The 26660-nt window shown below is 31.4% G+C and overlaps 1 protein-coding gene across 1 annotated transcript in view; it reads left to right on the top strand.

The window, feature by feature from the left end:
- LOC129000002 (cubilin-like) overlaps window positions 1-26660 on the top strand; it is an 87677-nt gene that overhangs the window by 52033 nt on the left and 8984 nt on the right. The window contains exons 3-8 of the mRNA XM_054426842.1: window positions 11469-11484; window positions 15954-16105; window positions 18369-18586; window positions 19356-19606; window positions 20470-20687; window positions 24795-24950. Of these exons, the coding sequence (XP_054282817.1) occupies window positions 16024-16105; window positions 18369-18586; window positions 19356-19606; window positions 20470-20687; window positions 24795-24950 (925 nt within the window). The 5' untranslated portion in view covers window positions 11469-11484; window positions 15954-16023. The remainder of the gene's footprint in view (window positions 1-11468; window positions 11485-15953; window positions 16106-18368; window positions 18587-19355; window positions 19607-20469; window positions 20688-24794; window positions 24951-26660) is intronic.

Raw genomic sequence — 26660 nt, forward strand, 5'->3', positions numbered from 1 at the left:
CTTAATTGAATCAACTAATTCATCGGAATACACGTTTTACACAGAAAAATATCCATGTTATAAAAAACTCTTTTAATATTACTAAAATACTTGCATCTAGTTGTAAAGAGTTGAATGGATTCAAAAGAGGACGAATATAGAACTTTCTTTTGTTATATTGAAAGTTCGTTCGGAATCTTACCAATAAAAAGAGATCAACTTCTTTTACTGTCTCTGACTTACATGTTTTGTATGACTCTGGTGGAATATTACTCTTACAAGAGAGTGAAAAACTTGTCTCTTGATAAACTATGTGTACCCTGATCAATTTTCGAACAAGTAACAATATGAGACTGTTTTTAAATAAATATTTTTAAAAGATTGTTTACATTGTATAATAAAGTGTTTTACTTTATAGTTTACTTCTGTTAGCCTTTTAAAAAATGTGCAATAATGTACTAACTGAATGAGTGAATGAAAAATAAAAAAAACTTCAGTCACATTTTGGGAAAATTGAGTTATACCTAGTAACATTATCTCCAAATATAACCTAATCAAACTGTGCAGGAAAGACAACAGTCCCATGCTCAATATGTTAAACAAATTTAAAATTGAGGTTGAACATTGTGTTAAAGAAGTACTTTTTTACAACAATTATTGTCATAGAATCAAAATACAAATCAGCTGAAGCCAAAAATGTCTACGCTGGGTCCGATTTGAATCACATTTTATTATTTATGCTGTTAAATAAAAAAAAACTGGATACTTTTTTTATCTTCGAATTGTTTACCATGTTCAAATTTAAAGTTACAATAGTTATCGTGTATTTTTAACCAACACACTGTTAATATTTAGACGAGTAAATAATATTAAAATAATAATATTTGACTAGTACTAAGTTACAATTTTTATAAATTTGAAACAAACAAACCGAAAGGACCTTGACGTATTTTGTTATTGGCCTATGAAATGATGCTAGGTAACGAAATATCAATTTAGGTACACACAAAACCAGGGCTTGGAACGTTCCTTTAAATACGTTACAAACTTCAATGTTTATTTTAACAAAACAATGTGATTAGTATTAAAAATATAATTAGAACACTGTGCAAGCAACTGTGTCTAAACGGCTCTTCTAAGAAAAACCTGCCTCTTCTAAGGTTCATTGAAATTAAATGATTTACAATTTCATGGTAGGTTAAGTATCTCAATTTATCTTGTATTAACTCTCAGTAAATAGTTCTTAGAAACTCACAAGGAATCATTTCCCAGAAAGCTCTTATCCAAGTAGTTTGTATTTTGGTTGAATAGACAGTAAAGATACTATATCTTACCGCAAAAAACTGCATAATTAGTAAAAATACCATAAAATATTTCGCTTCATATATTTTTTTTATTCAACCACCATACATACCATCGATACATTGGTGTGGTGTGTTAGATGGTTATCTAAACCATCGATACAACCACCATACCATTTACCATCGTCCGGAATTCACTCTGGCCTATACGATCTTAGGTAAAAAAAACTAGAAGAAATTAAATTTGATCGTATGAATTTAAAGATTCTTTTATTATTTGAGGATTGAATTTTAAAGGAAAAATATTCTACCATAATGATTACCAAGGTCAATAAAGTGATAAATTGTATCCATATTAGTACTTCCCTTCTGAAGATTGCATGTAAAAAACAAATTTTATTGTAGTTCCGAATCTAAATTTCCAAATAAATACATTCATGGATAATTGCACAGAGTCACAATATTTTTTTAAATATTCTTCTTAGAAACATATTTGATTGAATTACTTCGGCAACAATAATTCATTAGTGTTGGTCTTCCATTTCCAATTGTTCTTAGAACGCGCCAGAATATTAACGCGCAGAATATAAATCTGCAACGGCTGCTTTCATGGTGCATTTTCTGTTCATTGGGCTGTATCAAAGTTATTTATCCATATATTTTGACATGAACATGATAAAATGTGTTTGTAAAATTAAAGTAATATTATTGAATCAATCCATACTCGATTATTATTACGATTTGTGGCAAATATTTGTTCTGACTCAAAAGTCAGAAATTTAATCAATTTGTAAACATATTTTCCATTTTGGCAAATAACCCTAAAGAGAAGTAGCTATTACCGTAGGTGGCATGGTAATACCTAGGCCGGGACGGATTTATTTTTTCATTTTAATGCGTGAATGCAATAGCTTGAGTCATGTTGGTACGATTTTGATTAAATTTGGTTTAAATGTGTAAGGCAGGATAAACCTGATTGAGTTCGAGAACCAGCATGATCCATGGGAACGGGGTTTTATCGGGTAAAAAATGTTTTTCTAATTTTTGACCTTCAAGACAAAAAATTTCCCAATTTCTCTCCAGACCTTTATAAAGAGCTTAAAACACAAATAATTTAGTTTAAAGTGTTTATGTACGGTAATTGGTAACGGAAAATTTTAAAAAAAATTTAATTTAAAATTCCCATGATATTTTTATGGAGAATATTGTAAGAATATTGAATAATATTGTTTTCTTGTTTGTGGACATATTTTAAACAAATTTGGAAAATGCATTTATTTCTTACTAAACTATTGACGTAAAAAAACTTTTACCGTCCCTGTTGCAGCAAACCTAAGTACTCGTTAAAGTAATTATATTTAAATAAGGAATGAATGTGGTATTTTTAAGGAGACATTTTAGTGTAAATCCAATCATGCTTCAGTCTGCAGGTTTTCTGTGTCGGGGGTATTTAAGCCCGATGGCGGAGAACAGCTGGTCTCGGTTACGAACCATCCAACATTTAATTTATTAATATACTTAAAGCTTTTAACATTCATAAACAAAGGCAAAATCTGATTTCATATCAAAAACAGTGATCAAATCACAATAGCGTCCAAATGGTCAAGTCCAAGTCCTTGTGGTAACGGATATTCGATATTGTATTGGTTCTCTTCCATAACTGTTTCCATTGTTTATGTTGTTATTGGTTTTCGTATTTTCCTCCAAATCGCTATTTATTGATAACGTATAGGTTATCATATAGCTTATGTATCGTCAATTAAAATTGATGATATAAGTAATGCAAAATATTAAATTTTGAAAAATTGGAAACAAGTCAAAATTAACTAAATTGTTGAAATCACAAACATTCAAAATAATATGGTTTGCAAAAACACTATTCATAAAAATGTCAAATCACAATACAAACTAACAAGCAAAACATACCTTTCAGGTAATAGCATAAAACTTAAAAACTTATATTTTATTACACACAATTTTGTTAGCATATCATCTGATAAGAAATTGCAATCCTAAAGTGTGGTACAATACTAAAAGCGTCTTTTATACATAGAATTCGGTTAACCGGGGAACGCTGGTAACGTTTTTTCCTGATGAGAATTGCTTCTGTTAAATATTAGGAGTGGGTTTTATAAAATTATTATAATAAATTACAAATAAAGTTTCTTGAACCAACTAAGCTCTCAAAACAAGAGAAAAATCTCAGAAGTGTAAACAACTACCACTGCTCTTATCCTCAAAAATGCAGACTTTTTTCTAATTGTAGTACTGCTACAGTGTTTCTATAAGCTGTATTAAATATACCAGCTGTTGTAAACATTGGTTGTTTGTTGATTTTAGTGTTCTGTTTTTAGGTAAGAATGGTAATAGAGTGTTAAAATGTATTGTGTAGGTATAATATTGGTAAAAGAAGATCGCTACTACGAAGGAGAGTATTTAGGAATGATTACAACGAAAGTTGAGGACAGAAATTGCTGCAATGGGCCCCTAGTACAACCTAAATAAAACATAAAATCAATTATAATCTAAACTCTCTTCACCCTCTTCCTGTTTACCTCGATCACTATGTAATTTCATAATCACGCTGCATCCCTAGACTCACCCAACACCAGAACACGTCCAATCCTCATAATATCCTCTGGAAAACCAAGCATAATCCATCATGCTCGAAGTGGACCATTCAACCCAATTGTGGGACGCATTAGCCAATCTGTCACCAACACCTGCTTCTAACACCCAAAAAACGCCTCATAGTCTAACAATTCATCAAACTAGCTACCAGTCGTATCACAAAAACCATAGATAAAACATACTCCCCCACAAAAACCAACTCATTAGCATTAAAACTTACCAAAAGATCTCGACCACTTATGAAAACAACAAGGTACTTTTCTCTTTTTGGCCAAAGAGCATACATAAATCGTACTTTTATGATTATTTCACTCCTAAATTATAGTCTGCAACTTTTGGCGGGAAAGTTGAAAGTGGCTTTACGTGTTTCAACTGAGTTAGGAATTATTCAAGAGAATGAGTTTTTTATGAATCAGTTGAACTTTTTGTGGATACTTATAATTGACTATGAAAAAACTATTGGAAAAGGATTGTAAATTTATATTTACTTGTAACATTATTTTATTTGATACAAGCTTGGTATATGGAAACAAATCACTAATAATTTAAAACCATTTATAATCCAAAATACAATGATCATAAACATTAAATATTTACAGATTTAAAACTGTCGCATCGTGTGTTACTCTTATATAGAAAAACTAATTAAAAATCATCGCTAAACTGGAATTGTTTGAAAAGCACTGGCTTGGAGTAGCTTAAAATATATAAAAAGATATTTTAGCTTTGCAAACCTTCTACTATGAACAAGCCTGCAAGTGGATGGCAAAATCCAATATTCATAAAAATCATCGGACCTCGAGCCGTGTTTCCATTTTCATTGAGATTGTTATTGCTTTTGTGTTAAAATGCAGAGCTATACTCGGAATACGAATATAATACAGTAGCCCTTCATCGTTTATGGATATGAAATCTTAATAATTTATACACTATTTTGTAAAATGGTTTGATAAATATGTGATATTGGGGAAATATTTATTTCATTTTTAAAATGTAATGGAAGACATGTTACGTAAAATTACATACACTATAAACCATAAAGTTTTTTTCCCTGTGAACACATACATTAAATTGGTAGAAATGAAATAAAACTAATACTAAAAACAATGCTTAGCAAGACACAAAACTGTTACCATTGTAACATCTAACATACAGTTAATTTTTGTGTTTGATTGGGTATACCATTTCCTTACTGATCCATAAAAAATTTTAATTCTAGAAGGCAGTATAACTACTAGCCCATGGAACTACATCCATTATCTACTAATTTTAAATAGCCACTTCTTTTGAGTGGAAAAAAATTAAGATCATTATTTATTTATTGGAGTTAACAAACTTACATTGCTTGAAATTTTAGAAGTTCCATATAATTTGTAGTACATTGAAACGCTATAAGAGATCATAGCAAATTATTTCTATTTTTCACAGTAACAACATTTCCAATTTTTTGGAATACAAAGAAATATTTTACGAATTGATTTTAAATTTTATCTATTAGAAGCTATTACCTACAAACTCATGAAGTTGATTTGTTTGGGCAGTATACCCAAAATACTGAATCAATATCAAACTATGTAGGTCAAGTTAGTCTAAAAGTATTAAGGCACTTTTCCTAGGAAGCTCGGGTTTTAAGCTAACCCTTAGTGATGTTAAATTTATACCACAATCCACCGGTCTAGAAAATTTAACTCTTTTGTAAATAAGTATTCCTGAAACAATAAAAACTCTATTTCTTATGTATAAGTTCGTAGAATAGTTGTTAAGCAGAAGCCAATTAAATTGTACATTTTTTCCAACTCTGATCAAGAGAAACAAGATAGATGCAATAAGATATTATTTGATTATTTCTTGTTTGATAGTAAGTAAATTAGTTATTTGTAAAAACATCGAAAAAGATGTTTTAATAATTTTTTTTAATATTTAACATAAAAATTAGGTAACACACTTAAAACTATCTCACTGTACTTTAATGTAACTGTAAAATATTTCCAAATAAACAAAGTAATTTAAAATTAAATTTCCGGAGGGATCTTGACTGAATCTTCTCATTTCCTGTATTATATCTAATACTGTATCGAAATATTTAATATCGAAAGTACAAGCAGCTGTCCAAAATATATTTTTATATATTTGAGGATGTCACTGTTGTGAGTGTTGAAAGAACGTTAAAATTGTTTTCACTAATGTAAATATAAAAAGATCTGATGAAGGTACTGAAATACCATTTACCATTTACATTGTTTTGAATAATAGACAAAGTAGGCTAACACCTGTTTTAAACTTGACTTTGACTTAAAAGTAGTTGTTGGTTTGAAAAAAATAATTACGTATGTACGATCAATCTAATGATAATTATTGTAAGTACCAACTTTTAACTTTAAAAAACGTGATTGAGCTAAACCAATTTTTGGAAATAGGTAGTGAGTTATATGACTGGAAATGCAAGTTTAAAGCTTTACAAAACATAAACCTAATTTTATAAATCTGTTCCAATATGATAAAGTCAAGGATAGAACTAAGAGTGAATTGTTTACCTCATTGATTTTAATATGCTGAAGAGGTGTAATATATTCTGACAATGCCAGGAAAATACACAGCCTACTTAAATATACGTATTACATGAACGGCAATAATATTACAATGCTTTCCGTGTTGATTACTGAAAAGAGTGCTTTAACATTTGATATTATGCATTTCATAACAACTATCAAATTGTTGGGATGAGAAACCCTTAGCCTAGAATATTTTTGTTGTTGTAAAAATGTTAAATACATACTGTTTCTGCTAGTTTCTGTATTTCTATGAAAACAGATTTTTTTATAAAAAAAAATATTCTTTAGAAATCATGAGTCAATTTTAGTTTCAAATTGTCTGTGCAGTTAATGGCCATATCTTTTTAGGATTAAAAGATTTAAGATTGGTGACTCTTTCCAAATGCAAACAAACCTTTTAAAACCAAACCAACTCCTAACATATGTCAAATATCTCCCATTACATTGATATATTATGATAAAATAAGGATACCATCAATTCAACTAAAATGCCCTATAAGCAGACTCGACCCTGAGGTAAGCCCAATTACAATATTCAAGGCCACTTCAAGTATTTCGAATTGTGGAAGTTTCCTTGTTAGAGAATAATAAGGCGCTTGTACCACTAATATTTTTAACAGGCATCAATTGTTACTTATGATGAAATTACACAAGTATTTCTGATATGATTTTCAATTTTATAATAATTAACAATTATTTATAACTGATTTACAACTGTTGATAATAATAGCAAAATTGTTTACAAACAACGAACATGGTAAAGTGCAACTTAAAATTAATTTGAGGTAATATTCATGACCTCATTGGACTAAAAATAAAGATTTAACGAAAATTAATCCTGTTTTGATTTAAAATAAACAGTTTTATGTATATGAGTACCTCAACCACAAATTTAAACTCAAATATATTTGACGATTATTAGATCACTATTTTATCAAGGTTATGATATAAATTGGTATAGTGACAAACTTCAAAATAAATATATTTCTGGCAAAATCTATGTTATATAAATTTCATAAAAATATTCGTAGCCAAGTCTGTTCAAGGTTTGGCAGTGTATCAACTACTTACCATATTGAGGGTTGGGCTTGGGGCTTTGAAGCCTCAGATCGAGCCTGGTCGAGAATTTAATAAATGGAGGAATTGGTTTTGTTAATATAAAAAAAAAAACTATTTATCGTATTTCAACGTTAACAAAAATTAGGCCACACTTTGCCTACTAAACAACTGCCAACTACCTTCTTAGTAAGTAATATAGTTTGCCTTGAAGATGTTGAAAGTATTGAACCAAAATAATAAACCAGTGATAAAGTACAGATTTGATAAAAAAATTTTATGATTTTTAAAATGTTTAGATTAAACTTAATTAGTAATACTAACATAAAATATAATGAAAACCCAAATGAATCCAAATGAAACCAAATGATCCTAAGGTGTCTATTGATTAGCAATAAAACGAGAAGAACTGTAATCTGTAAAAATTAGAATTATTTTTGTTGATAATAAAATTGAACTTATAATATTATTAATGAAATTTGTATGACACATTTTAAAACTGCATATATAATAAATGTAAGAAATTAAAGGACGTAAACGTTTTTGTTCCATATTTTACACTTTATTACAATATTTGCGTCATGAAAAACTATATGATCACTCAGTCAGCTTTATGTGGCTTAAGCACTATTTCACTTTTGATGAAAAGTAACTTTGTGACTTACAGCTTAAGACTGATTTATGAAAGATATAATGGCCTGTGAGTATGCTTTATGAATTCTAAATTTTCGTTTACTATTTAACGCTGTTTTACGAAGTACGATTTTAATATTTTTGATGACAATTTTTATATTAGAACAAATATTTACAACTTATTTTGTCATAATAATAATAATAAGGCACATGGATATTACGCTTGTGCATTTTGTAATTCTTTGGACAAATTATTTTGAAGCAATCTACTCATTCAAGTTCACAGTGTGATAAGGTAAAAATGAAAAAGTATTGGAAATAATGAATTACTTAAAATAAATAAATAAAAATTACTTATAAATTTATCAATCTATTTCTTAAAAAACTGGAAATAAAGCATCTATTCCATAGGTTACAGACAATGTTTTATCTTAAAAAAAGATTAAATATTAAGTAGGAATAAGCTATTTAATGCATACAAAGATATACAGTACATTATTTTACCATGCAATCAAAACTGTATAAATAATTTAAAATGAATTAAATGTTTTGTAATGCTTTTAAATTTAGGTTATATTGTATATAATTAGACATTAACACGAGAAAAAGTGTATAAAAAATATTTTGAACTCGAATACTAATTGCAATCGTACTATCTTTTTACAAAGCAGACATTCATTTTGACAACCTGATTGAATTACAATAATAAATGCTGATGAATAGTAATACATTTTCTCTACTATGTTTTATTTTTAATTCACCACTGCAGTATAATTTTATTATTTAAACTGAACCGGCTTCCAGGATAACCCCCCTTAAAATATGCTAAGTTTTGTTACAATTCACAAATTATTGTTTGGGTTGTTTAATAATTTGAGTTAATGTTAACGAAAGATTTACTGAAATACAAAGTGTCACTGAAGATTTGGGATATTGAAATAGCATCAGATGGGTAAAGTGCCGCTTCGCAGCGTTGGTTTTGAAATATTAATTCAACGAGGCCGTTCTGCTTAGTTAATACCTAAATGCGCGCTGTTGGCCTGAGCGTTTAAGGTAACGTTTTACCAGATGAATCTTAATACCCTTAAACTTAAGTTTTAAAATAAATATTTGGTTTAAAAAGTACAAGAGTTCTTTAATGTATATCTATTAAAATATTGAAGAAAATTATATTTATCTACACCCAACGAAATCTACATAATCTAAATCTATACAAGTGGTTAAATGATACATTATCATGTATTCTCATACTATATAACCAGTAGGAAGTTTGTAACTTTGCGTATGTGGATAAATTACATGTTATGTTTGGATATGCTTTTGTGGTTTGTTTTAAACCCTAATAGGTAATCGTCCTGTATGGCAAAACCTATCGGGCGTTAAATGTTTAGCCTATTTTCTTTAATTTTAGCCTACAGTAATGTATTTAAATGTATTTTTAATTCCCTCGTACTTTGTACTAATAAGGAACACGTGTCTCTTGCATTTGGTTTTAAAGTAAAGAGTTCATTTAATATTGGATCTATATGATTTAGATTATTTATATTTCGAGTATCAAACTTTTAGCTTAACACAATAATATTAAACATGTTTAACTACGGTCGTCTTTAAACTAGCAGTTTCAGTTCAGTTCTTAGTATTGTAAACATTCACACATAACAGCATTGTTTACTTGTTTAAAAGAATTTTCACTTAACAATAGAAGTAACGGACCAATGATATTCTGGAATTAAGAGCAAAGAAGTAAAATTGTAATGCTTTGAACTTCAATTAATCAGCTGTTTAGACCAATTTAATTGTTAATGAGTGCTACAATGAGTCAATGCATCACCGTCAGTGGCAATGAGAGGTCATAAACGAAAAAATAATCTCTCTTAGATGTTATAAAAAGTGATTGTTAGTAATTAAAAATTGTCGTAGGTAAAGTAGTGTACGCAACTCGCGTAAATAGTCTTAATGACACTCGTAGAAGATTTTAAGGCACTCGCCAAGGCTCGTACTTTAATTTTTTATTCGGGTCGTTAACACAATCTTTAACGTGATCGTTGAGTTAACTACTATTATGAGTCACTGACAAGTCATCCATTTTCTTAATGCCTTAATCATCATGAGAATACTAAATAATATCAAGTTTTGATAAATTTATAACTTCACACCATATTTGCATATTCAAAATTAATTATGAATAACGTAAATGAAAGCAAACATTTTTCAAAAACGTTTTTAGTGTAGAGAACCTGACGGTGACTTAGTTTGAAGATTTATTCCTACACAAATCATTTTTATGTGAAGACATCTAAATAAAACCCACTCGTTTGTGATCTAAGTGTCTCTGAATCCACTGATCCCGCAGTTCAAAGTCAACCCGGGAAATAACAAGTCACGTGATCTCTAGATTGCGTCATGGCGTCGCTTTGTACTCCAGTCTCTCCAGTCTCATTATAGACTACTTGAGTTGGGGTTTGTGTGTGGCTGATCCTGTCCTTCTTTATTTCTGTCTTTCCACCCTTCTTTAAAAACTTTTCTCCTTCCATTATTTCATTCCTTATTTTTGTCTTTCCAGAATAAAAACTTGATTTAATCCACCTGCTGATAATTAGCAATAAATTATATAATAAATATAATATTTTTGATTTTATATTTATATCTTATATCTTATTACGTATATCTTATATCTCATATCACATATCTCATATCTTATATCTTATATCTCATATCTCATATCTTATATCTCATATCTCATATCTCATATCTCATATCTCATATCTCATATCTCATATCTCATATCTCATATCACATATCTCATATCTCATATCTCATATCTCATATTAATTATGATTTTTGTATTAAGATTTATATATACATTTTATATTTTTATTTTATATTTTATATTAAATTTGTATCATTAAATTTTAATAAATTCTGTTCGAGCTTTAAAAATATAATATAATACATAATAATTGTGTACTGTATACCTACCTACTGTATCTGTATGTTGGGGAGTATATTAGTGGTTATGGTTCACGAAGTAAAATCCTTCAAATAATCCTTCTGGAATACTGATACATTGTGTTTTGGATATTAACATTTACTTATTCAATGTCTTCGTTAAATTAATATCGTTATTAATATCTTAATAATATCTTAATATATTACTTCGTAATATCTTTCGTTTGAAAATTTAATGTAATCTTTGAACGTGTACATGTAAAATATAGTCTTATTACATCTACATAACTTTCATGGTAATTTTCCTTTAGATATAAATATGAATGAACATTAATAAAAACAAATAAAAATTTCTTTTCTGTTTCAGAGGCAGAATGTCACTTGTAAGTAAAAAAATCTTGAACCCAATTTACAAACTAAGTATGAAGCTAATATATATATAAAATATTTAATAGGTTCATTGATCCTTAATTTACCATCAATTTAGACTGTTTTAGAATACATTATCAAATTATTATAATTACTTTGACTTGTGAGAGAAACAAATTGGAATGGATTGTTTACAATTTGTTGGTAAATAAAAGATAAAGTAATAACGGGAAAGTCGTGCAATAGACTTCCCAGACTACGTGAGGCACATGCCGGACTTCCGTTGAAGATCGGAAGTTTCAAGGTTTGAAGTAGTCTTCTCTACTTTACTCAGGTTGAAGTATAGACAGTCTTACAATATATTTCTTGGAAAGAACTCTAGCAGCAGTTGTTTCTTATTTGTTTGAAGGATAAAATTAAAGTTACATGAAATGATTTTTTGTAGCAAGTAAGAACTGTGGTACAACACATACTTACATAACACTGGCGTCCAGATTTCCGTTTAAGAAAATTAAATATTATTAATAATTAACAAAAATAATGAGTTTTGAGGTTATTGCTAAATCCATTCCTTTAGTTATTAACAGCATAGCCACTATTGAATGTCTAAAAATAGTTATAACATTGGCATTTTTTTTTGTTTACTTGTTCTTTATTGATGATGTACGTAGTTTTTAGGGGTTATAAAACGTTTGTTAATTGTGCAGGTTGAATTAAAAACTAATTAATTTATTTACTGTGAAATATCTTACAGAATTGAATTGGAGAATAATATAATTAATAACCAATTAAGTATATTTCAAAACCACATTTCCTGAAACATGAATGCTTAACGCAATATTTTTTTAAAAAGGTCTTTTGATAAAACAATTATAACGCTTTGAGATGGATTTCTCTGAAACCAATTAATTAGCTAAGTGAAGAGAGGTTCTCAGAACCATTGAGATGGATTCTTGCCGTAACAGTTTTTGTACCTCCAAAAATAACTGTTACATCATGTTTTATTATTGCTTTTAAATATTAGTTTTTTTTATTCTTTTATTAGTAGATTTTTTTCAGGTTAAGAATGTATTTGACCGATTTTATTTTCTTAGACGTTAAAAAAGGTGTCTTTGTTCAAAAATTTTACCATAAAAATAATTTCATTTTGTACTCGATTTAATTTCAAAATTTGTCGTTGGTTTAGTATATGTTTTTTCGTAGTGTTGTCTTAAGAAAACTATGTTACAAAAGACCGTAATGAGTTATATTATACTTAATAGGTAATACTACTTTCTACAGTAATATTTTAGAGCTTTTGCAAGTTAAATATCTATCAATCTTTCAAATAACTGTCCAATAAGTATAAACATTTACCTACAAAGTAGATTTTATTTAATTTTATAACTACCGGAGTTACTCTGCACTGTAGACCAATTCTAAAAAGGAAATGATGATAAAATAACCACCAAATGTGTCAGGGGAGGTAATTAATAATGGAAAATATTTCTTATATCTTTAAAACATTCTTGATCATTGGGCTTTTAGTAAATGGTTCTGATTTTGAAACATATGATCTTATCAACCAATATTTGGGGTAAAACATAAGTGACAATAATAAAATGAAAATAATTAAAAATTAAATTACTTTACCAAGAGCTACTCTCTAGACAAAACATTTGTGGGATCCACACATTTCAAGAAAACCAATAATATTTAAATTTTAACCGAGAAAAACTATTATTGAAAAAAAATTATGGAATAACTGAGGGTGCAAAGTTACCAATGTTACACATTTGGAATGAAAAGCTTTGTTGTTTTTCACCCCCTTTATTGATTCCTGGTGCGGGGGGCGGGGGGGGGGGCGCAGGGGGGGTTCACTGCTTCACTGGACCATTTGACATATTGAACTGTCAATGGATTGCTACTGACTCTTCCATTAGACGCTTTTCAACGTTTTATGAAACTTGTTTTGAGTGCTATTTATTTTTGATAACTAAAAATCTGTGTCCTAAGTTAAATATCTGAATATTCAATATAAATTTGCTTTTAATCACGAAATAGTCTTTACACAGATATAATATATTAAAATTGAACAATTTTACAAAATTAACTACGCTAATTGAACAAAAAGTAAACAATTGAACTGATATGATATATGAATGATTCTAGACTAATTTGCACATACTCACTTAAATCACTTTCTACAGATATAGGGGGTTTTGTGTTTTTAATTATTACATACGTATTTAAAGAAAGGTACACTTAAAAAGGCACTAGAAATAAGTACTCTTAAAAAAATAAATTTGAAATATTGGATATTGTTTTCTGGCTGGATGCAATAACAAAACAAGATTTAGTGCAAAGGATGTATTTCATATACTTTTATAGAGTTTCAAAATTTAAAAAAAATTTTTTGAGACTAAACCATTTTTTGAGGTAGAAGGATAAAATCTACCTGTAGTAGATTGGGTTAGCATCTCGAAATTATCAGAACCCTAAATATATAATTGAACTGATATGATATATGAATGATTCTAGACTAATTTGCACATACTCACTTAAATCACTTTCTACAGATATAGGGGGTTTTGTGTTTTTAATTATTACATACGTATTTAAAGAAAGGTACACTTAAAAAGGCACTAGAAATAAGTACTCTTAAAAAAATAAATTTGAAATATTGGATATTGTTTTCTGGCTGGATGCAATAACAAAACAAGATTTAGTGCAAAGGATGTATTTCATATACTTTTATAGAGTTTCAAAATTTAAAAAAAATTTTTTGAGACTAAACCATTTTTTGAGGTAGAAGGATAAAATCTACCTGTAGTAGATTGGGTTAGCATCTCGAAATTATCAGAACCCTAAAACTAAAACAGTATCGTGGTTAAGTTTTGATTAAGTATAACCATGAAACTACGGTAATAAATACTTCCCCAACATTATATCACCAAAAACAGTTAAATACTATGAAACAATATTCATACAGGGAGTCCCGGAACTCTACCAATATCTTAGACCTCTGTTCCTGAGTAAGAAACGTATCTAAATGTCATATTTAAATTGTCTGTAAGTCCTTAGTTACTCACATAGCCACCATTGTGTTTTTTCACTTATTAATCTGTTTCTAAAAAGTAGTCCATGATGCGAAATTGAAACATTGCACAAACATTATTACTAATTGGCAAAGCTACAACAAAATTATAAAGATTTTTCAAATTCAGAAAACAAAATGGCGGCTATTTAAAATGTTGTTTCTTAAAATACTCTAAAACCGTTAATTTTTCAAAAGTAAATACAAAAAAGATTAATAAATAAAAAAACAAAAAAGTAAATACAAGTAGATATACAAATTGTTCAAGACAGTAAATATGTATAACATTTTACAATGCTGAGTGATTTCAACCAGTAATATTGGTCATTGGCAAGTTAAATTAGAAACTTTAAATTTGAACAGGAAAACTCGATGAAGTGAAAGAGTAAGGCAAAGGGAGCAATGACATGCAGTACTATAAACAGTCTGACAGATGCAGATCCATTATTATTGCACTCTGCTCACCCACCGAACTGGGCTATCTGTGTGACTTAGCAAGCGAATTGCAAACATGCCATATCTTGTTTATCATACTGAAACAACAAATAGCTGCTGTATAACATCATGCACATACAGAGAGTGGCTTGATGGTTTGTGTTATTTATCAATGAAACAATGTCAAAACACCATTTGTATGCACAACATTGTTATATTATGGTTGTTGAAATTATTTGGGATTTTTTAAATTATATGTTGCAATTAAAATAATACTATCACAATGTGATGTACGGATTAAAGTATAGAATAATGGTAAGTTCTGTCAAATAATTTATCATTAATTTGTGAAACGTTTTTAGTTGTATTACATGGGATATCGTGCTTAATTAAATTATATGATATAGCACAACAACTGTAAAATTTGCTCTTCTTTCTTTGAACGCACTATGTTTAGCTCACATCAAACTCATACTAGCTACATCTTATGTGACTCAATAATTAAGCTTTTTACGGGTGATATTTTGCACCTTTTTTTATATAATCAAAATGTTTATTATACATTTAAAAACGCAAACTTGTAGACTTCTATAGTGGCTGCAGACTTGTGAAACTGAAATTCCAAAACGATGATTAGAAAAAATCTATCACTGTGACTGTTGAATAAAATATATCGTCTCCAAATGTTTAAGAGGAAAATGTTTAATAAAATACAATCCTAATTATTTCCGATTCGTCCCACATTATTTCATTATTTCCCTCTACCACTAAAATTAGCAATAAGAACATCTATTAAATTATCTTAAAAAGCAAAATAAAAATTTCTAGACTCGATCGCACTATAGAGACAAACAATATATCAGCAAGAATAATATAAAATGGTAAACATTTACTTTGTGTTATATGGCCTGCAACTCTGCACCACTATAACAAAAATATAATCAATGGCAAGATAACTTTTCTTTGTTTCAGATGAGGTGACCAAGCTTACTCGTTTGGTTTGGACAACGTGAGAGTGTAAGAGGAAGAAGAAGAGGACAAGATGGCGACTGTAATGATAGTTTTTGTTATCTTCCTAATAGCAGTGATATGTGTGTCACCGAACCCGGCTGCTACTAGGAAAGGTATTTCAACCTGTCACTATTTTTTAGTAACTAAATGGGTAGACTTCCGTATCTGTTGGCACAAACTACCGAATAAAAATATCGATCGATATAGAGATTGTTCGATATATCGTTTGGTTAGTTAGGTAAGGTTAACCTAACCTAACTAACCAAAAGATATACCGAATGAATAAATCGAATAGTCGATATTTTCATTCGGTTGTATGTGCCAACAGATACGGAAGTCTTCCCAATTTAATACTTACGTAAATATGTAATCAATTGAAAAACCACGAGAAAAGTTTAAGCCTTTTTGTTTCTAGTACAGTACTGCATTTTGTCTACTAGGGAGTCTAGGAATCGATCTTTGGTAAAAGACAGTAAAACGAAAGATCACAAAACGTTTCAGCGTATGCTTGGTTCTTATTGAGATTTAATCATTAGATATTCGAGTGGTCCAAAATTTACAAATCCGCTTTAATTAAGATATATGTATTAAATATATAGATTAACTAATGTCTCATAAAAGAAATTTTTACTTGTGGCGATTATATTTTCTTATACGGGTCGTATTACTTAAGAAGATATATTGATTTAGTTAATAACCATTGAAATGAGACAAAAATAAAATAACCCGTGTTTTATATATGTGCCACTGATTTAATTAGAATTTGCAGGTTACAATAACTTTTAGCTTAATTGTACCGAGAGGATCGTTGTTTTAGGTCCTCTTGTCCATGTATTTTACATATTGGTTATATGGTTCGTAAGGATGTGATTTCTAGTATCAAAATCAATATTGATTAAAATAATGGCATAATGAAATATAGAGCCACAATAACAAATATAATAATACTATATAATAATATTAATGCTATTTTGAGTGTATTGCGTATATTGTGTAAAGGGGCGTTGGTGGCTAGTAGTCCGTGCCTAAATCCCTCAAATTACCAACAGATGGGTGATAATTCCTTTACATGTTTGTTCAGAGCAAAGCTTAATCTATCCTCACAAAGCTATTCTCATTAAGAAGTGTATATTGGTCATGATTTATTCAAATTCTTTTTTAGTTTGAAACATTTAATTAGGGGCGCTACAAAGAAATTAAAATATATTGAATTTTCTCAAACAATAAAAACCTTCTCTATACAACAATCTGATTGTATACAACATTTTTATTTTATTTCACACAAATTCCCCAAACCAATGACCCAATCCGATATTTTTTCGATACATTTTATTTATTAAATGCCCGTAAAGTATTCCAAGTAACAGTTGATCTCGAATCAAAGCTCTCGTGGAATTCATTCCAATTTCAACCCAATTAGTTGTGAATGAATTTAATGGATCAAAGCTATAATCCATCAAAGGGACCCGCTCAAAGTTGAGGTATAATTGGAAATTTTTCACGGAACAAAGTTTGCAACATCGTTTGAAACGAGTCAATTGGCGTAAGCCACATTTTAACTAAATTATTTTCCCAGAGCACCGATTAGCTCTTTAAAAGTTTAGAGAGCGTTTAAACTAAACCAAGTACAATTCTGGATTCAGACTTTACTTATGACGAGTAAACAATCCTTTTGATTTTACGAATTTAAAATGGTTATTTAGACGTAGTTAGCTGTTATCAAGTTTTTTTTTTTCCTTTGAAAAACAAAGCAGATGTATTTGAGATTAGGTAAGATAGTGTTATATGAATAATTCTCGCATGATTATTGTAGAGGAAAATTCAACAATTCAGAGACATTTCTCGTAATCAGATAGGTCTATACCAGGGCTAGGGATATACCTATATACTACCAGTATATACCTGTATATCTCTAGTCCTGGGTCTATACTTTAAATAGGTTAACAGTTCAAGGTACAGTTGAGATAGACTCAAAATCCCAAAAAGGTTACAGCACAAAATAAAATACTATGTGTGTGTATTTGGACCCGCGTACATAGGATACATACTTGTATATAGGAAAGGTCATCCATCAGATGGAGACTATCATTCTCATTGTTCTTAAAAATGTTTGAAAACTAAGGAAGCCCTGTTGTTAGTTACTACTACACTTCCCTATGGGAAGCGAGCTGTTCTAGTGGTTAGAGCGCGGGACTTAGGTTCCTGAGGTCCCGGGTTCAAATCTCTCCAGATCACCAATGAATTTTCTCAAAGTGATAATACTGCAACCCTTAGGTCTAACCTGAGGTAATGTGAAAAACAATTCCAGGCTCGCCTAGCGTCTTAGGACAAATAATTACCATATAAAGGATATAATGGAAAACATGTATTTTCCAGAGGTGAGGAAGGACCATTGTAATAAGACGGTGGACATATACGAGGACGTAGTGTCCCCGGAAGTGACGCAGGATACGTTCGGGAAGCCGATGACGTGTTGGTACCGCTTCCGCAGCTTCCGGGGCACTCCCAAAGACTGGATACTCAAGATAAGGTTCAAGAAGTTCAAAGTAGGAACCCTGGTGAACGCCACCGACTGCCACAACGGGTACCTGCAGGTAAGAGTCTTGCAGGAGCATAGAATTATTTTAACGTTTAATACAATTATAAAATAATATTTTAACGGTAAACTTCATCTTTAACCCCATAATCAGAACAGTTGCGTTGGAAAACGTTATGGAATCCATTTTTTGTAGTATTTACCTTTTTTTGAATATCAACCTTCAATAGTTTTTAAATTAAAATACCAGTTAACTTTAGTTGCAAATTTATAGAGAACACTCAGTTGTCTATTCCAACATATTAATGAATTGTAATACATTCTTCAACATATTTTTCTGAAACAAAATCTTTATGTCGTAAATTGCAGACGGTAACGAACCCTTGTTTACGCCCCACTACACTGTTTCGACGAACTGCCCACGCAAGGATTTAGTCCAGAAAACAGCTGTTTGCCGCCAGATTTATGAAATGGAGGTTTATTACGTACTACGTACTGAAATGAGTTTTTACCGGACACCAACCAGCTGATTATATTTGGTGATGAGTGGTTATAAACAAAAACATAACCTCTCTTAGAGGTTGTAAGTAGTGGTTGTTAGTTCTCTAGTCGGAATATAAGGATTTGTACGGATTTTGATTGTTAAGTTAGCTTAGAGCATTATGGTGTAAAATATCGTACGCCACTCGTCCAAAATTTGTTAACTGGACTCGTATGGAAATCCCGCGCGAGACGAGGTCGTCCGGTAAACACATATTTTCAGGACTCGTAATAACAATACCCCAATACGTATTTAAGGGTTTACTGACTCTACCATTAATGTTTAGATTGTAGACGGAAACGCCAAGACTGAGCTAAGCAATCGCAAGGACCCGGGGCTATTCTGTGGAGAGACAGAACAAGCGCAGACGTTCATATCCGAGACGAGCTTCGTGAAGTTGCTGTTCCACGTAGACAACTTCACAGACCAGACGTACTTCAGCTTCGACAGCCGCGCCGAGCAGCAGTTCGACGTGTATCTTCGGTATGGCCAACACCCTGAGCTATACCCTAACAGAAGGGGACAAGTCGTGGCTGGGTAAGTATACGGGTCAATTCATTTATCGGGTTGGCACAAACGACCGAATGAAAATATCGATCGATATATCGATTAGTTAGGTAAGGTTAATCCAAACTAACCAAACATTGGTTAGTTAGATTAGTTTAACTTTACCTAACTAACCAAACGATATATCGAATGAAACAATCGAATAATCGATATCTTCGTTCGGTTGTTTGGGCCAACAGATAAGGAAGTCTAGAGGTCGTGCGGAACGAGGTGAAGCCTGAGATTTTCGGCGGGAACGGTCTAAAGTGGGGAAATTAATTCATGGTGGGGGTAGGAGACGAGCCGATCGTCGCCTCGCGTAGCGACACTTCCCCCGCCACACCACTATTCCCCTCCAAGCTTCACCTCGTCCCGTACGACCTCTACCCAATTTATCTTCATGATAAAACCATTTTACGTAAAGTTACAATGTTAACAATATTGCTAATACTCATTAAAACAGTACAAAAGTGTTAACAAAGAGGAACATAATAAAATGTATAACAAGTAATGATTTTGTACTATACCAATAATAACAATATATTGAGTAACAATAACAATAAATAATAACAAAAGTAACAAAGGAGTAACAATAATAATTAGACTCAGTAATCAAAGATTGTTTTGGATAAATTAATACAATGTGGTTTGGCAATAAATGAGATTACCATTGAGATTTTAACTCAATATTGTTGAGCAAAAGGAACTGTATAGACACATGTAGAGAATCTTAAATCTTAAATCTTACTCTCCTGAATAAGGTCTCCTTCCTAAACGTCAGCATGGCGTTGTCAGTGGCCATGATCAAAACTTACATACTTTGAATTCACTAAATGTATATTTGCCTACCCTAGGTCCTACTGTGAGAGGGTTTTCAAAGACTGTCGTCTGCAGACCTGCTACGTACAATCTCCCGCGTACCCGGGAGTTTACCCGCGCAATCTCCACTGCTCCTACCATCTCAACACTAGGCTGCCCTTCATCAAACTATACATAGAGAATGAGGAGTTCAACATCGATGGTCAACGCTGCGAGAACATCATGACCTGTCCGATGAGGCCGATATCATCAGGTATGTAATATGTCTCAGGTAATATGTATCAGTTGTGTCTCCACTACTCCTACCATCTCAACACTAGGCTGCCCTTCATCAAACTATACATAGAGAATGAGGAGTTTAACATCGATGGTCAACGCTGCGAGAACATCATGACCTGCCCGATGAGGCCGATATCATCAGGTATGTAATATGTCTCAGGTAATATGTATCAGTTATGTCTCCACTACTCCTACCATCTCAACACTAGGCTGCCCTTCATCAAACTATACATAGAGAATGAGGAGTTTAACATCGATGGTCAACGCTGCGAGAACATCATGACCTGCCCGATGAGGCCGATATCATCAGGTATGTAATATGTCTCAGGTAATATGTATCAGTTATGTCTCCACTACTCCTACCATCTCAACACTAGGCTGCCCTTCATCAAACTATACATAGAGAATGAGGAGTTTAACATCGATGGTCAACGCTGCGAGAACATCATGACCTGCCCGATGAGGCCGATATCATCAGGTATGTAATATGTCTCAGGTAATATGTATCAGTTGTGTCTCCACTACTCCTACCATCTCAACACTAGGCTGCCCTTCATCAAACTATACATAGAGAATGAGGAGTTCAACATCGATGGTCAACGCTGCGAGAACATCATGACCTGCCCGATGAGGCCGATATCATCAGGTATGTAATATGTCTCAGGTAATATGTATCAGTTGTGTCTCCACTACTCCTACCATCTCAACACTAGGCTGCCCTTCATCAAACTATACATAGAGAATGAGGAGTTCAACATCGATGGTCAACGCTGCGAGAACATCATGACCTGCCCGATGAGGCCGATATCATCAGGTATGTAATATGTCTCAGGTAATATGTATCAGTTGTGTCTCCACTACTCCTACCATCTCAACACTAGGCTGCCCTTCATCAAACTATACATAGAGAATGAGGAGTTCAACATCGATGGTCAACGCTGCGAGAACATCATGACCTGCCCGATGAGGCCGATATCATCAGGTATGTAATATGTCTCAGGTAATATGTATCAGGTATGTCTCCACTGCTCCTACCATCTCAACACTAGGCTGCCCTTCATCAAACTATACATAGAGAATGAGGAGTTCAACATCGATGGTCAACGCTGCGAGAACATCATGACCTGCCCGATGAGGCCGATATCATCAGGTATGTAATATGTCTCAGGTAATATGTATCAGTTGTGTCTCCACTACTCCTACCATCTCAACACTAGGCTGCCCTTCATCAAACTATACATAGAGAATGAGGAGTTCAACATCGATGGTCAACGCTGCGAGAACATCATGACCTGCCCGATGAGGCCGATATCATCAGGTATGTAATATGTCTCAGGTAATATGTATCAGGTATGTCTCCACTGCTCCTACCATCTCAACACTAGGCTGCCCTTCATCAAACTATACATAGAGAATGAGGAGTTCAACATCGATGGTCAACGCTGCGAGAACATCATGACCTGCCCGATGAGGCCGATATCATCAGGTATGTAATATGTCTCAGGTAATATGTATCAGTTGTGTCTCCACTACTCCTACCATCTCAACACTAGGCTGCCCTTCATCAAACTATACATAGAGAATGAGGAGTTCAACATCGATGGTCAACGCTGCGAGAACATCATGACCTGTCCGATGAGGCCGATATCATCAGGTATGTTTTGTGCTAAGAGGGTCTTTTGTCAGATAAACAGGATTTTGCGCCAGTTATATGTTTGTATGGTATACACAATTTATCGAGATACATCACAAAGTATGTAGTATATCGAGTATGTGAAGGACTTTTGTGCAATCATCAACGAATAATAGTATGAATAATAAATAATAAAAAGAAAACAAGAAAGCAGATCCACATACAAATACAGATGAATGGGCTCATAAAATAAAAAAATAGATTACATTAAAATAAATAAACTTTTCTCAATGTAAAATGTAAACAAGCCATATGTCAATTGACCGTACACCATACATTTCTCTATCTTTAAAAAGAGTTTTACAATGATCAACTACTATCCTAAACTCTAAAACAAACGCCTGCACGGACAAACTTTTATTTTCGTCCAAGGATTTTAAATATTTTTGTTTATTGTGGGGTATTTGGCCACGAGAGAAATTATTGGAGTTGGTCACAAGGCTGGGAAAAATCTAGTTTCCGCCCCAATGCCCTTGAAAGTGCACATGTTATCGTCAATACTTTTTTGTAGCTGCAGTTAATAATAGTAGCTGATACAGGTAATTTTTATTGCAATCCATGAATTTTTAAAGGTGTATTAAATTGATTTCTTTGTAATATCTAAAAAATGTCTCATATTAATAACCTTAATATAATAAACAATCAACATAATAAACATCCTTATATAGTTAAATAGCTTATCTAATAAATTTAATGTTTAATAAAATCCAAGCAAAGTTCGGTCTCCTGGCACTTTTTTTATTCGGATGCATCTAACATATTTCGTTACATATGATCGTCTAATCATTGAAATCTTTCGGTAGCATTATGGTTTTAATTAAACATTTTTAAAGATTATGTAATACTGTATGGGCCTATACTATCAGTACTAAAATTAACACCAAGTATTACTTACACCCCAACAATTCGTATTACCTTTTAACACCAGAAGAAATCGGTCGAGACGTCACCGATAAGAAATGTACCTATAAATCTTCAATTCAATTTGCAGCGTTCTTCTTCGTTAAATCTGGCTAACGTTCCTATGCTTAAAACTGATACTAACTTCTCTATTTAGAACATAAATTGGAAAAATAAGGAAACCTTTGTCAAAAAGTGAAAACAGAGAAAAGTAATTGATTTTAGTTATTGTTTAGGAAATCGTGTTTAAATTGCGATGCATTTTACTGTTTGAAGTCAAAGTTTTGTTTTTTAAGGCTTTGTATTTAGGCCTATTTACTTTGTATGCAAAGTTTAATTAACTGAAAATATTAGTATAACGAATGTCTATTTTAATATTCATTGGTTCGGGAATGAAGCAAAACTCCCTTGCCTGGGGCAGTGCTCAGACTGTAGAGATAAGGATTGACGTATTTTGAACGTGAAATATGAATATTGCGGGAACCATCGGAGGTAAATATTTGTGAAGCTTTGGGCGTCGTGTGTAGCGGGCTTCAATAACCACCGACTCCTCTCTATTTGAGATTTACACTGGGAATAAAAGTTGGAGTAATATATTTGCTAGTAATATATATCAGTTTTAGTCAAACTACATAAGATATTTATGTATAAATTATTTATTGAAATAGAGCAAACATTTTATGATTCTAAATTAAATCTCGTATCACTAAAGTGTTTTATTATCAATTCCAAAATAAGTGTATGAAGTGTTTATCTAAATTCCCAGGTCCAACCAATTGAATTTCCAAAAACTAAAAATAATTTTATTGAATAATTATATCAACTAACTTTTCAGATCGAGATTAAACTTTCCTTTCTCAAGGTAGAGATTGTGTTCAAAAAGCTATGTCACTAATATGCATCTGCTAAAGTAAGTGTTAGTAAATCAATACCTTTCTAAGGTATGTCTCTTTAATTCACTGTTTTCTCAGTAAAACATATTTCTGAAATCATGGTGAGCTATCTTGAACACTATATTAAATTAGCTTACATCCATGAAACTAAGAGATTTTTTACATTATACTATTACAACGACAATAACAAGCATAGTGCATGAAATTGTTCACTGACATAGATATATTTCATACAAAATATTCGTTTTCTAAACCTGTATGAGTTTGTTTTTACATAAAACTTACGGTACTATACGTTTATAAACCTTGTGGTACTACTGAATATTATTAATATGAAACATAAAATAGTCTAGCCAGGTCTGAGAGAAGTGTCGTTTCTCGTTTTAAATAAGGGAAAAAACTTAATTCATATATTTCGTTGTTACCATAATTATTCATTCTTTTTTTAGGATTAATCCCAATAGGAACTGATTGTTCTTACAATAAAAAAAATGGAATGATATATTTTTAAAAACTATGAAATGGCCAGTATTAAAATTAAAAAAAATAAAAGGATACAATTGGAAACTGTATGAGGATAAATAATTATGTCCAGGAGCTGAACATTGCCCTTACGACTACATCAAGATCTACGACGGCAAGGACTCGTCTAGTCCTGTCATAGGAATCTTCTGTGGAATGGGGAAGTTTCCTTACTCCATCATCGGGACCAGTGAGGACCTGTTTGTGGAGTTTGTCACTTCACCAGCAGGTAATTAAAAACTATTATTTTTTAATACAAAAGAAATACGAAATCAAAGGATTTACCTATTTCCACAAATTAAAAGGTTATTAGGCTAAAAATTGTTTTTATTATTTCTATTTTTGAAACAAGTACCGAATTGGTTTAAAAGACTTATTAATTACACAGTTGCATTACCAACACACCTTTTTTATTTTTTATACTTATTGCATAAAATTAAACTAACTAGGCTATAGCATATATACGTGGATTTTGTAAGGCTTTTGTAGGTGATAAAAAAACAAACTATATTATCAAACACTGTACTATCTGGGGCCCATTTCCATTAGATTTTCATTGGGCGATCAGCTGATATACTAATAATATTAGTTTGTACTTTATTATGAAATGGGCCCCTGTACTGAAATACCATTAAATATCCATTATAGCTACGCATTGGATGATAGAATTATAAAGTGAGACTAATGATTAAGCTAGTAAAATCTTTAAAACACTGGGCCTTGTATGTATGATTTTCGATAAATATTGGTTTTAGAATCTTTTTATAAATCAATACGAAAATTTTTGAATATTTTAAAAAGAAATATTTACAATTAAAATCGTGCATTATAAATGAATCGACGGTAATTTAATTTCATCAGTATTTTTACTAATTTGTTTTAAAATGTTTTAAACCGGAATAATTGGCATTTATCTTGGTTTTTTACCTTTAAATGAGTTTACTTTTGAATTTTGTATGATATAAAATACAGAATTCCGAAGCTCACGCGCAAAAGGAAACAATCTTTAACAAGGGAACAACCCGAAATCACCATTGACATTTTTGTCAATGCGCAATCAAGCACTACCCTGTAATATTTAAAACGATGGTTTTTACCAGAATCAGCTTAATATATTTCATTTTCGTCACCTACCTTTCCATAAAATACAATGTAATGAAGACCAGCCAGTTTCCTTTACCATTTCTCTACTTACACCAATCTTTACAATGGCGCATTATATATATTTGGCTCACTCCGAAACGGGAACTACTTTAGTCGGTTGTGACAAGTAGAATCTTGTAATGGCAGTTTCCGTGATACAGTGGCAGCACTGGGAGCGATTCTGGCAATTTATTGTCGTTCTGTTGGCCTCACTGCGTCCACAATAGACCGGCTTCGTAATACAAAACTTTTACGACTGTTTTATACAGTCTAGCCGCAATAACAAAAAGAGTTTTACCTTTGCGACTTAAATAATCATATTCAGCTATGTTTTATTCATTTGAACACATTTGTGAGTTCTGTCCCCGTTGAATGCAGTTTTATTTAGTCAGTTCGGGAATCATCCATTTTTGAGTGGTTTCAAAACATTAGAGTATGTTCTAGGATAAGAATATATCCATTTTCATAGGTTAATAAAAAAAAATTTTTGTTGTGTAAATAATTACTGTATTAAAAATATTAGAAATAATACTTCCCTAAAATTATTTGATTTATCATTATTTCCCAAAAATATGAATATTATTCTGTAAAAACAGGCTCGAAGACTTGAAAGTTTAAAATTAGTATGATTTATGTTATTCTATTACATAGTTTCAATTTTAGGTGAAAATACATTCTGGAATAATTGATTCAAGAAACGGGTTTGTGTGTATTACAAAGATTGAAGTACAGTTTAACGCCTAGGAAAATGCCCAGACAAATTATTTATCGGCAGTACGAAAAAACTATTTCCAAC

The sequence above is a fragment of the Macrosteles quadrilineatus genome, unplaced genomic scaffold, assembly GCF_028750875.1.
Source record: "Macrosteles quadrilineatus isolate MER2022 unplaced genomic scaffold, UCM_ALF_1.0 Scaffold_8__2_contigs__length_117827958, whole genome shotgun sequence".
Taxonomy (NCBI): domain Eukaryota; kingdom Metazoa; phylum Arthropoda; class Insecta; order Hemiptera; family Cicadellidae; genus Macrosteles; species Macrosteles quadrilineatus.